Raw genomic sequence first — 13,558 nt, forward strand, 5'->3', positions numbered from 1 at the left:
AGAGGTAACATTCCTTCAGAATTTCTAAAGTCATTGGGGAAACTGTTAACGTTAGCTGTAGAATCCTCGAGACTGCAGACATACCATCAGACTTTCAGAAAAATATCATTCATATGATTCTGAGGATAGAAACAGAAAATAAGTGCAGGAACTATCGCACAACCAGGTTAACAACTCATGCATCGAAGTTGCAAAGTAAATAAAATTAAATATGTGTTAGGCGATAGTTTGGTTTCATAAAGGGTAAAAGCAACAGAGAAGCTATTCTGACGTTGGAACTGAAAACTTAAGAAAAATAAAAACTCGATTATAGACGAAAAAAGCATTCGACAGTCTAAAATGGTGCGAGAAACAGGAAATTCTCACGAAAATGGGGGTAAGCTATACGGAAAGGCGGGTAAATAAACAGTACACTATCTGATCAAAAGTATCGAGACACCCCTAAGTAAAGTGGAATTGACCACCAAATGTCACGACAGGAGGACCCGCCAGTGTAAAAGGAGGCGGGGAGTATTGTGACGTCAGTAGAGAAAAAGAGACAGTAGATTGGGTCTATCAGGAAACCTCAGTGACTTCGAACATGGACTAGTCACTGGTTGTCAACTGAGCTACAACGCCATCAGGAGCATTTAAACCCTTCGAAAGTTGACCAGGCGACTGTTGATGTGATTGTGAAGTAGTGGAAAGGAGATGCGACAGGTAGAGCTAAACCAAAGACAGGCAGGCGTCACGTGCTGACAGATAGGGACCGTCGAACACTGCGTAGAGCTGTTGTAGAAAGCTGCATGAAATAAGCGGAAAAAAATCAGTTGTGCGTGGCAGTGAGCTACCAGCAGTCCAGCTAGTACACTGTACACTAGAGAGTAAAAAAGAATGGGGTGCAATGGCCGAGCAGCTTCTCATCAGCCACTCATTTCTCATGTCGCTGCGAAACGACGGTTGACATGGTATAAAGAGTGACGTCACTGGACAGTAGATGACTGGAAAGGAGCGACTTGGAGTAACGAATCAAGCTGTACCCTATGAAAATACCGGGTGATCATAAAGTCAGTATAAATTTGAAAACTGAATAAATCACGGAATAATGTAGATAGAGAGGTACAAATTGACAGACATGCTTGGAATGACATGGGGTTTTATTAGAACCAAAAAAATACAAAAGTTCAAAAAATGTCCGGCAGATGGCGCTTCGTCTGATCAGAATAGTAATAATTTGCATAACAAAGTAAGACAAAGCAAAGATGATGTTCTTTACAGGAAATGCTCAACATGTCCACCATCATTCCTCAACAAAAGCTGTAGTCGAGGAATACTGTTGTGAACAGCACTGTAAAGCATGTTATGGTGAGGCACTGGCGTCGGATGTTGTCTTTCAGCATCCCTAGAGATGTCGGTCGATCACGATACACTTGCGACTTCAGGTAACCCCAAAGCCAATAATCGCACGGATTGAGGTCTGGGGACCTGGGAGGCCAAGCATGACGAAAGTGGCAGCTGAGCACACGATCATCACCAAACGACGCGCGCAAGAGATCTTTCACGCGTCTAGTAATATGGGGTGGAGCGCCATCCTGCATAAACATCTTACGTTCCAGCAGGTGTTTATCAGCCAAGCTGAGGATGATGCGATTCTGTAACATATCGGCGTACCTCTCACCCGTCACGGTAGCAGTTACAAAACCAGAATCTCGCATTTCCTCGAAGAAAAAAGGCCCGATAACGACAGATGTGATAAATCCAACCCATACCGTGACTTTCTCGTCGTGCAATGGAGTTTCCACGACAGTTCTAGGATTTTCGGTAGCCCAAATTCTGCAGTTGTGGGCGCTGACAGACCCTCGGAGCGTGAAATGAGCTTCGTCGGTCCACAACACGTTACTCAACCAATCGTCGTCTTCCGCCATCTTTTGAAAGGCCCACACCTCAAATGCCCTCCGCTTCACTAAATTGTCAGGTAACAGTTCATGATGCCGATGGATTTTGTACGGATACCATCGGAGGGTACGCCTAAGTGTCAACCAAACAATAGTGTATGGAATGCCGGTGCGACGTGCGACTGGACGAGCGCTGATTTCCCCGTGCATAGACGAACCGGCTACAGCCTCCATTTCTTCCTGAACTGTCTCAGCAGCATTACGCCTTGTGCTCGGTCGGCCACTACGGAATCTATCGTCTAAACAACCCGTGGCTTCGAACTTCGAAATGATTCTCGTTACAGCTGCATTTGTCAACAGAGCTTTACACGTTCGAATCCTCTTCCTATGGCGATAGGGTCGTAACGCTGAACTAGCACATTCCCCATTCTGATAATACAGCTTCACTAAAAGCGCCTTTTCAGGTAACGTCAACATGCTGCGACTGCTGGCGCATCTGATTCTCTCTCTCTCTCTCTCTCTCTCTCTTTTTACTTTATTGTTATTTTGATCACCTTATACAAAGGCGGGCTGGCAGCAGCATATTACGCTGCTCTTGAGCCGCGACTGGTACAATAAGTATTACATATAGGTGGCACAGATAACACAATAAAAACGGCGGGCAAAACCTGTAGACACGAAAAACAATAAACATGGAGTCGTTCACGCTGGACGAGAAAAAACACTAACACTAGTTGACACGGCGCACATAACACGGATGACTGCGACGGCACACATGAACAGTGGTGGCGTGACAGCGAAAGAACACTAAACACAAAACGAAGGCACACACACGAGACACTGTTGGCGATGACCTCTGGTGCGTGAATGTTCACTGAGCGTGTGCGAGTCCAGGGACCTGCCAAGAGAGGAGGAGGGGGGGGGTGGGAGAGGAAGAGGGGAGAGCAGAGATGCCGTAGGCTGGGGAGAGAGGGGGAAGGGAGGAAGGGGGAGGGGAAGCCCAGGGGAAGAGGGGTGGAGAAAAGGGGGGATGGGGGAAAAGGAGAGAGAAGAGAGGGAGGGTGCCCAAAGGAAAAGACACAGGAAGTGGGAGGGGAGGATCAAACTTGATAGGAGGGGTAGATTGGGGGGAGGAGGACATCATCAGGGAGGGGGAGTTGGCGGAAGCCACCTTGGGAGAGGGTAAGGAGGGTGGAGTGATGGAGATCAGGTGGGACGTGGGAATACAGGTGTGGCAGTGGGTAGGGGTGGGAGAGGATGGGTGAGACAAGCGGGTGAGGAGGATCGAGTTTATGGGAGGTGTACAGGATCCGTATCCTTTCAAGGAAAAGGAGGAGGTGGGGGAACGGAATGAGGTCGTACAGGATCCGCGTGGGGGAGGGGAGACGGATGCGATAGGCGAGGCAGAGCGCATGGCGTTCAAGGATCTGAAGGGATTCGTAAAAGGTAGGGGGGGGGGCGGAGATCCAGGCCAGATGGGCGTAACAAAGGATAGGGCGGATGAGGGATTTATAGGTGTGGAGTATGGTGGAGCGGTCCAGACCCCAGGTACGGCCGGATCGGAGCTTGAGGAGACGGAGTTGGGAGCGTGCCTTGGCTTGGATTGTCCGGAGATGAGGTGTCCAGGAGAGGCGACAGTCGAGGGTGACGCCAAGGTACTTAAGGGTGGGGGTGAGGGCGATAGGACGGCCATAGATGGTTAGATAGAAATCGAGGAGGCGGAAGGAAGGGGTGGTTTTGCCTACAATGATCGCCTGGATTCTCTCTCTCATTACAGCTTCTTGTATACACTATTGTCATGCGCAGTCACTGACGTTTTGCTGTACAGCGCCTTCTGTCGGACATTTTGTGAACTTTGTTTATTTTTTGGTTCTAATAAAACCCCATGTCATTCCACGCATGTGTGTCAATTTTTACCTCTCTAACTACATTATTCCGTGGTTTATCAAGTTTTCAAATTTATACTGACTTTTTGATCACCCGATACAACGGAACGGTTGGGTTTGGTAAGGGGAACGTGATATACCATTCCGTGTAAATGCGGAAGAATACAAACACATTTCACAGCTTATGTGCTGCGTACAGTAGAGGAACAGATCGGAAACGATGACTGTTGGTATTAACATGCCAACGCAACTTATCATGAAGCAGCATCTGTGAGGCAATAGTTTGTGGACAATAACAGTCTTGAAATGGACTGACTTGGCAACAGTCTCAATCCGAACTCTTTGGATCACACTTTCAAATCACTTACAACGTCGACTTCGCTCCAGACCCGAGCTCCCTACATTATTTTCCTCTCTGCTTTCGGCTCTTGAGTGTGAATGGGCTGAATTCCTCGACAGGCTTTCAGACGTCTCATTAAGATGACCCAGCAGAGACCAAGCCCTCATCCAGTATCAAGTGTCGGGATACTTTTGATCAGATAGTGTGTGTACAACTACCAAGACTGAACAAAAAGAATGGAAGACCAAAAACGAAGGGCTCGGATTAAAAAGGGTGTAAGACAAGGTTTCAGTCTATTACCTCTACTGTTCAAACTATATGTCGAAGTTGCAGTGACCGAAGTACAGGAAAGATTCAAAAGTGGGTTCAAAATTCAGGGTGAAAGAATATCAATAATGATATTTGCTGTTCTCAATGGAAGCGAACAAAGTTACAGAACCTGTTGAACGGAAAGAACAATCTAATTAATGAGTACACAATATGGATGAAAGTAATGAGGAGTATCAGAAACGAGATAAGCTATGAAGTTAGTAATAAACTACTGAAAGCGAAGTGGGCGAATTGAAGGAACACATCTATTTTGGGAGCAAAATGGCAAATGACGGACGACGCGAGGAGGAGGTAAAAGATGGACTAGGGCGGGTAAAGAGGGCGTTCCTGGCTAAAAGAACTCCAGTAATATCATAAATAGGCCTTAATCTCAGGAAGAAATTTTGTATAACGTTTAGATAACAGTGTTATATTGACAATGAATCATGAAAAACCAGAAAAAGATAACTGAAGGTCTGAGATGTGGTGCTAAGGATTGAAATCGAAAATTAAATGGACTGAAAAGATAAGGAATGAGAAGTTTCTCTGCAAAGTCGCCGAAAAATGAATGTATGGAAAACACTGAAGACGGGACAGTTTCGAACATCGCTGATTTGAGGTGGATGTTCTTACTTCTACGAACATAGTACTGCGTCATTTTTTCCGAGCGTGTTTCTTCAGATTCTTCTGACGAGACGATCTCTATCCGTTTTCGTATCAAGTAGTCGGACTGGACAGCGCTCTGTTGCCACTGTACTCCTGGCGTCGGAGAAGCAGCGAGGCGCTATTTATAGGTTTTCTTTATTTGCTACCACAAAAAAATGTCCAGTCTTCCCCAGGGAAGCTATCGCGGTCACGGTGCCAAGGACCATACGACTCCCTTCTGCATGGCTTGCAGTCGTATTTCTCCCGGTGACTGTGTCCGTTCAGAAATAATTTTACATGTTAAAGCTTGGGTTAATTGCTTGCAGTTTTGTGAAACTGCTTAGGAATTCAATAGTTTCACACATTTACAACATTGTTTTATCCAAGACACGTCCCTTTGATTTCTTCTTGGTGGGCACCAGAACCCTGACAAATTCTTAGAAAGTATTCATCACATCCAACACGCTGTTTGTACAAAACAGGCCTATGTTCTTTATTTATCGTAACTGGCCATTTTAGAGCTTTAGTTCATTTTAAAATGTGCCTATAGCACATCACCACATGAGAACTGAACAGAAGAGAAAAACATTAAAGTCTCAACAGCCGAAACGGATGTAGCGAATTAAGTTATACAAAATAAAATGCGGACACATCCTTCTAGTAATTATACACTGACCGCCCAAAAGTTTCCGAGACTGATTTTATTCCTGGGTATACTGAGGCGACAAAAGTCAGGGGACAGCGATGTTCACATATACCGATGGCAGTGGTACCGTTTAAGCAAGGGATAAAAGGGTGGTGTATTGGCGAAGCTGTTATTTGCAATCAGGTGTGTGAAAAGTGTCCTACGTGATCATGGCCGCAACATGGGAATTGAACGCGGAGTGGTAGTTGGAACCAGACGCATGGGACATTTCGAAAATCGTTGGGTTTTTCAGTATTCCGAGATCCACAATGTCAAGGGTGAGCCGGCGAAACCAAATTTCAGGCATTACCTCTCACCACGGACAACACAGTGGCCGATGGCCTTCACCTAACGACCGAGAGCAGCATTGTTTGAGTAGAGTTGTCAGTACTAACAGGAAAGCAACAGTGCGTAAGACAACCACAGAAATCAATGTTGAACGTACGACGAAGGTATCGATTAGGACAGCACGGCGAAATTTGGTGTTAATGGGCTATGCCAGCAGATGACCGAAGAGAGAGCTTTTTCTAACAGCACGACAGCGTCTGCAACGCCTCTTCTGGGCTCGAGACCGTATTGGTTGGACCCTAGAATACTGGAAAACCGTGGCCTGGTTATATGAGTCCCAATTTCATTTGGCAAAAGCTCGTGGTAGTGTTCGAGTGTGGCGCAAACTCCACGAGGCAGTGGACCCAAGTTCCAACAAGGCACTGTGCAAGCTGTTGGTAATTCTATAATGGTATGAGTTGTTTTTACATGAAATGAACTGAGGCCTCTGGTCCAACTGCTACTTGGAGACCATTAGACAATTTGCAGCTATTCATGTACTTCACATTTCCAAACAACGATGGAATTTTTATGGATAACAATGCTGCATGTCACTGGGCCACAATTGTTCGCAATTGCTTTGAAGATCATCCCGGACAATACTGCGAACGTTTTGGCCACCCAGATCATGAATTCCATCGAACATTTGTGGGACATAACATACAGATCAGCTCATGCACAAAATCCTGCATCGGCAACACTTTCGTAATTATGGATGGCTATAGACGCAGCACGGCTCAATATTTCTCCAGGGACTTCCAACGACTTGTTGAGCGCACACCTCGTGCAGCTCCTGCCTTACGCCAGATAAAAAGAGATTCGACACGACATTACGAGGTACCCCATGATTTCTGTCACCACAGTATGTAAGAGACATGAAGGCAGTAACTATGGTGATTGTTTGAACTAACAACTGTAAACAAAAAATGTGCAGTCAATTACAGGCAGTTAGTGTTAAGTACGAGCACTTCGAGTCGTGGACGTGTAGCTGTAGTGTGTCAACGTTGTTGAATCGTAAATAAAGCGTTCAAGAAATTCTCCACATGTTTTGAAGAAGAGAGAAGTGTTTCCAAAGTATGTCCCGCATACCACGACTCCTGAACAAAAACAACGACCGTGGACTCCTGCAGCGACCTGATTGAAATGTAAAATGCAAACAATTCTTTCTGGGAAAGACCATCACTAGTGACGAGAGCTGGTGTTATCAACACGAACTCATCTCAGCACGAAATTGTGCAGAAGTTCACATGAAGGACGCAACCGACATTGAAGCCGATGTGACGTGCGAGTTGAACATCATTGCAAAGAATGATTTTTGTGACTGTTTCGCATAGTTTCATGAATGTTTCGTGCGTTGTACTCAAGTAGGGTGGGTCTATGTAGAACATATAAGGCACTAAAACCACCATTTTACGTTGCTTGTGGAGAATAGGAAGCAAACATGTAGCAGTTCCACCAGTGCTTGAGAACGTTACTCTATATTTATAAAAATGAGTGACATTAGGTGAATCAGAATTAGAAATTGTATTCATTTATCTCTTAAAGTTTAATTACGACAGCAATTTGTATACGTGATAAACGTCTAGTTTTTGAAACCATTATCTGGGGGATAAGCGTCTAATATCATTCAAAATGACCAAGCTTCTCTCAGCGTACGTAGAAATATTGTATGTCTGAAATTTTATAGTTTTGAGAAATAAGTTGCAATAGATATCAGCAGGGGAATGTACAGGCACAGAGAGAACAAAAATAAACTATAGTTAAAGATTAGACATGGACTCCAACAAATCGTCAGTACATATCGACCATGTCCATTCGAATAACCGAAGTGAATAGGTATAGAGATTATTTTTCTTGCTAGCAATGAAAGCAGTTGACAAGATAATGAAATAATATACATTACAGAGGAACCTTTAAAAGTGGCGATTATTGTTTGAAATTTAAGTAGGACATAGCAAATGAAGTAAAGACTCAGTTGCAGAATGGGAAAAATTTTGTCAGCCACAAAATGTGCGATTTGTAAATTCTAAAGGAGAAATTTTCCCATGAGATTTCGAATAATGAACTGCATGCTTTGGAGCTTGGTAACAGGTAGAGTAAGATCGTATTCGGTTTTGTACATACAGATAGAGGTCTGGAACCGATACTACGAATCCATCACATCACAGCACATATATGTCTCTGAGAGGTTAATAAGTGCACTTGTGCATTATGTAAATGACAGTCAGCTACTGTGTGTGTGTGTGTGTGTGTGTATGTGTGTGTGTGTATGTGTGTGTGTGTGTGTGTGTGAGTGAGCTTGACGTCGCTGCATGTCGGCCTGCCTGTTACACCCCGAAAGGCAGATAATTAAACTATTTTATTGCCTCTGGAGTCTGCAGAAGTCAGCACATCGGCGTGCGTACTATCCAAACAAGAGTTAGCTATAATGATTCAGACATAGGCTACACTTTAGATGTAGACCTTGTGTGTCCTGAAAACATCCATGAATTTCGCCCCGTTGTATCGTCATGCACAGATAAAATGATAAAGCCAGGAGTACCAAAGAATCTGATTCCCATATTATCCAATAAAAAATTAGGTAATTCACTATAGAAATATAAAACAGTGTCTGAACAATAATCTTTTACCAAACAAAATTCAGCGGATATTATCATTCCGTCAATCTTGCTGCATGAAACTGTATATCTATATTAATGCTGAGAAATGTATGAATGCAAAAAGTAGTTCTGAAAACAATTTTTTTTTTAAATCAATGAATAACAATGTTTTTGGATATACTATGCAGAATGTGGAAAAAATGAGTGATTTGAAACCAATAACAAATCGGGAAGATAGACATTAAGCTGTTGCTCTGTCTGCAATAGTGAATTTAAAGCAGTGTCGTGTTTAAGCAAAATTTGGTTGCTACTGAAGTAAGCAAAAACAAAACCTCTACCTATAGGAATGGCTAGTGTAGATATTTCTAAGATACTTACGGGTATATGTTGAAGAAATTTCAAGCAAAACGTGTTAAAATGTTTTACTCAGATATATATAGCTTAATTCGTCATGGAACTACCTCGAATATTTATTATGACTTTAAAAGTTATGAGCACAGCTGTTCTGACAATTCGCTTTACCCCAATGATAACATTTGTAACATCGGATGCATCCATAAAAAGAAATTAAGTTTAATGAAAGATGAATTACTGCAGAAGTCTCAGAACAGAGAGAAAAAATTTACACTCTTAAAACTGAAACACAACACGTAAGGTGGGGCGCAAAGGGTGCAAAATGCTCATTAGCCGAGGAATTAGTCATTGGTAACTACTGAGAATGTTTGTTAAATAACGTTGATAAATCGGCTGTTCAGTATATAATTTGATCAAAGATGCATAGAGTTACCACTATAAAGTGAAATAACTGGCGTTATTATCAAAAGGTTGTAAACACTTCTACCTTGAATTGTGCAGCATAGCATGGTATCATTTTCCGGAAGACATGGCTAGTCATCAGTTGTATGTGCAACAGAAAGTGATTTACTATTGACTTACCAATAAAATACTTGTTGTGAATGTAATGAACTGAAATTGTAACCTATGTGCTGTAGATGTAGCAAAGACATAAACCAAAATTGTAAGCTGCATGTGATGTTAAAGTAATGTACTGAAATTGTAACCTACATGTAGCAGTTACATAATGATAATGTAAATGTAACACACTGATTATATATGTATTATGGAAATGTAACTAAGGTGAGGGGTTATTGGGACAACTAAATGCGTGTAACACAGCTGGTTTGAAAATTTGGCTTAGGAAAGGGGATGGCAGGGAAAGGGGTGTGGCTTATGAATGGCAGAGGGGAGCGGGAAGGGGGAGGGGAGCGAGGCTTAGGGTGGGGAACAGTTAGGGGGGGGGCGAGGGAGGGGAGGAGAGCGGGAAGGTGAGGAGGACAGTCATGGTCAAGACTCAAATTTTGTCTGAAATACCCATGCATTCTTACTTGTCTTGAAAGTGTTATAGACGCTCCCTGCAGCATTCAACGTGATGTTGCATCTGGTCGTCTTGAAACAGTAGTGACACAAACTTCGCTGGAATCCTTCTCAGTTCTTCTCAGAGAATACTTTCACAGGTACCACAATTTATTGCCAATATGATGCAGAGGTTTTAGATGGCGTGTCTACAGTCTAGCAGAGTCAGGTACCCCACTTACTGAACATTTGCTTGTGTGTCGCCAGTTAATGGCCGACTGGAACGATTATCATGATCATTCGATGTTCACACTTTGGTGAAACGCTTATACCAGTCGTAAGCCTATCTCTGACGTAATGAGTTGTACTCCATATCTAGCTTCAACATTTAATGCGTTTCTTCAGCAGTTTACTCAAGTACATAACAAAATTTCGTACAGAAACACCGCTCTTTCAGGCTAACCACAAAAGCATTTAAAGACAGCAATTGAAATACGCTTACCGCCAATTGACCAAACTCCTCAGCTTGCAGCCACCTGTCACACAGATTCAAGAACTCCCTGAATGGCGAGACACATGGCGGTAACTCGCAGCTCACGTAATCATTTGCGGGCAAAATTCAAGTTTCTGGAACTTCTGCATGACATCTCGTATAATGTAGTGAATATTAGAGTTAAATGACTGCGAATTTTGTTGATGGATCGTAGATACAGCACGAGGGAATCTCCGGAAGCATCGCATTCGACAACCTGGGGCGACGCGTGGGCTTCTCGCTGGAAGTGCTGCAGCTGTCTGCTGCTGGATTCCGGCGCGTCGGCACCTGGACGCCGGCCCAGGGCTTCTCCAGCACCAGGACCAACAAAGAGGACATGGAGGACACGCGGAGCATCCTGCAGGGGCGTCACCTCATCGTCTCGTCCAGGATTGTGAGTACGCACAAGTGACGAGCTACCCACCACACATAGCTAAATTTCAGGTGTGAGTAGTTTCGAACTGCCAGTTCGGGTGACAGCAAAGTCAGCACTTTCGGCAGTGTCAGATTAAAGCTGACACAATTAAGTTTATTATATTCAAGTTCACCCTTTACCCTCACCTTTCCCTATGCCCTCCCCCCCCCCCCAACCCTCTCTTCTCCTTCCTCCATTTTGCTCTTGGCCGATAGGAATCATTCGAGGTCAGTACTCTGTAGTGAGAGGATCATAACGAAATGGTAGCTGCAGGGAGCAGTTTCTTTCTCAAGCCAGAATAAAAGCAGAAGAACACTGGCAGTAAGTACTTATCTATCAGTTAGTAACAATAATATTGTTATTAACATATTCTGTTATACTTACGTTTTGTCTTTTTTCAGCAGAGCAAAACACCTTTAGCAGAATAGGAAGTCTTGCCTGCACCTTCATAGCAACAGCAGCAGTCCACAGGTGGTCTTCTTGATTTATGACCCCCAGTAACTGTAACATGAAGTCACATATCATGAACTGGTCATTTAGTATATGAGGTCTTGATACCGTTCAATCGAATTGTTTACCTCAGCTCTTTTGTTCAGAAATCTCGCTACTTGCATTGGTGCTTGCTTGAAAAAACTCAAATCCACTGCACAAGATGCAACAAAATGAAGAACCAGACTTGTTATTAATTTAAATAGAGATCAACTGTATATGGTGTAGAAAAATATCCGCTACCAGTCACAATAAAAGGTTATTTATTTGTCACACGACCGGTTTCGAGCTTGCGCCCATCCCCAGGTGTTTATACATTCATTTACATGTTTATACTGTTGGAGATAACTGTACAAATACAAAAAAATTATTTGCTGGTGACTACACAGATACAAGTGGGACAATTGTAAGTGGTAGGGCAGCATTTGACGAAAATATATCTGTACTTACATAAAGATGAAGCGCCATTATTACAGTTATGCTGTTTTTACCAAGTAAAACTGAAATATGGACGTGAAAATGACAATAAGGGTGTAACTAAGTGGCAAAACTGCCACCACTTCATAACTGTGATAATGGTGCTTCATCTTTATGTAAGTACAGATATATTTTCGTCAAATGCTGCCTTACCACTTGCCGGCAGGTGTGGCCGAGCGGTTCTAGGCGCTTCAGTCTGGAACCGCGCGACCGCTACGGTCACAGGTTCGAATCCGGCCTCGGGCATGGATGTGTGTGATGTCCTTAGGTTAGTTAGGTTTAAGTAGTTCTAAGTTCTAGGGGACTGATGACCTCAGATGTTAAGTCCCATAGTGCTCAGAGCCATTTTCCCTTACCACTTAAAATTGTCCCACTTGTATCTGTGTAGTCACCACCAAATAATTTTTTTGTATTTATACAATGCTCTCCAACAGTATCAACATGTAAATGAATGTATAAACACCTGAGAAACCGGTCGTGTGACAAATAAATAACCTCTTATTGTGACTGGTAGCGGATATTTTTCTACACCCTATAAAGGAACGGTCACGGAGTTCGACAGCATCCACTATGGATAAAATTCATTCAAAGATCAACTCGCTGGTGATTGTCTACATTATCGAAACGTATACAATGTTCGCCATCCAACTGGACGCTATAAGTAGGGTACCCCGCTATATACATATTTCTCTCTGACTATGAAGCAAAATCTCGGAAAGTACTGCAGGGACTTTCCCAGGGTTTTCACTAATAGATAAACTGCTTCACAAGGAGGGTTTCTGTATATAATCTGTAAGTACAGTAATCATGAGTATATAATATATGTATTATCTGTTCCACATCTTATCTTAAAATGCCAGCTGAACTACATATTTATAATGCACAAATACGAGAATTTACGCGTTTCGAACGTCGGCATTCATCATCAGAATAATCGTACAAGAATCTCTAAAAGTATCCAATATAAAACATAAACAAGAACAATGATCTTAATAAAATGTGGCTACTTCCCTTGCAGCCGTGTCCTTTTAATATGTGCATCTACATCACAGTCAAACGATAAAATAGATTTAAATGTAAGTCCATATGTTATCCTGGACACTCGCAGCGTCACAGTAACAGCCGTATGCATGCATCTTCCTTAACTCCACATCCCGCAGGTAAACAGATAACTAACGCTAATGAACGCTTCGTGAATGTAAACATGAAATCCAAAGACAATACCGGAGAAAGACAGATGTATAATTACGTATTACACAAATCTCACCATGAACGGAAAGCTGTGAAGTCAGTAATTAGTGGATATTAAAAGAGATCCGAATAGTTTCTGAAAAAGTTATTTGTGTCACCTGTAACCTGTTTGTCGAATGTATCATGACTTCCCATGCAGTGTACAGCAATCTCCGGCTGTTTTACTCGATCCAGTTTATTGCATTTATCTTGTATAAGCAAAATTGCGAGATCTTCGTCAGTTCCCAGCACTGGGTGACCGGATTCATGAATATGCATGGCTACGGCTGACTTCTCGAAAATGTTAAGCCGAAAAGCGCCCCTTTCTTTTTTGCGCCTTACTTAAATGACCTAAGAGTTTGTCCTAGGGGTGGGGAAAAAGCGACCGGTTAAGAC

The 13,558-nt window shown here is 43.0% G+C and overlaps 1 protein-coding gene across 1 annotated transcript in view; it reads left to right on the forward strand.

Annotated features, from left to right (window-relative positions):
- Positions 1 to 13,558, forward strand: part of LOC126156153 (glutamate receptor ionotropic, kainate 2-like) — a 281,981-nt gene that overhangs the window by 126,402 nt on the left and 142,021 nt on the right. The window contains exon 7 of the mRNA XM_049916279.1: positions 10,727 to 10,945. Within this exon, the coding sequence (XP_049772236.1) occupies positions 10,727 to 10,945 (219 nt within the window). The remainder of the gene's footprint in view (positions 1 to 10,726; positions 10,946 to 13,558) is intronic.

Source organism: Schistocerca cancellata, chromosome 2, assembly GCF_023864275.1.
Source record: "Schistocerca cancellata isolate TAMUIC-IGC-003103 chromosome 2, iqSchCanc2.1, whole genome shotgun sequence".
In the NCBI taxonomy this organism is placed as follows: Eukaryota; Metazoa; Arthropoda; class Insecta; order Orthoptera; family Acrididae; genus Schistocerca; species Schistocerca cancellata.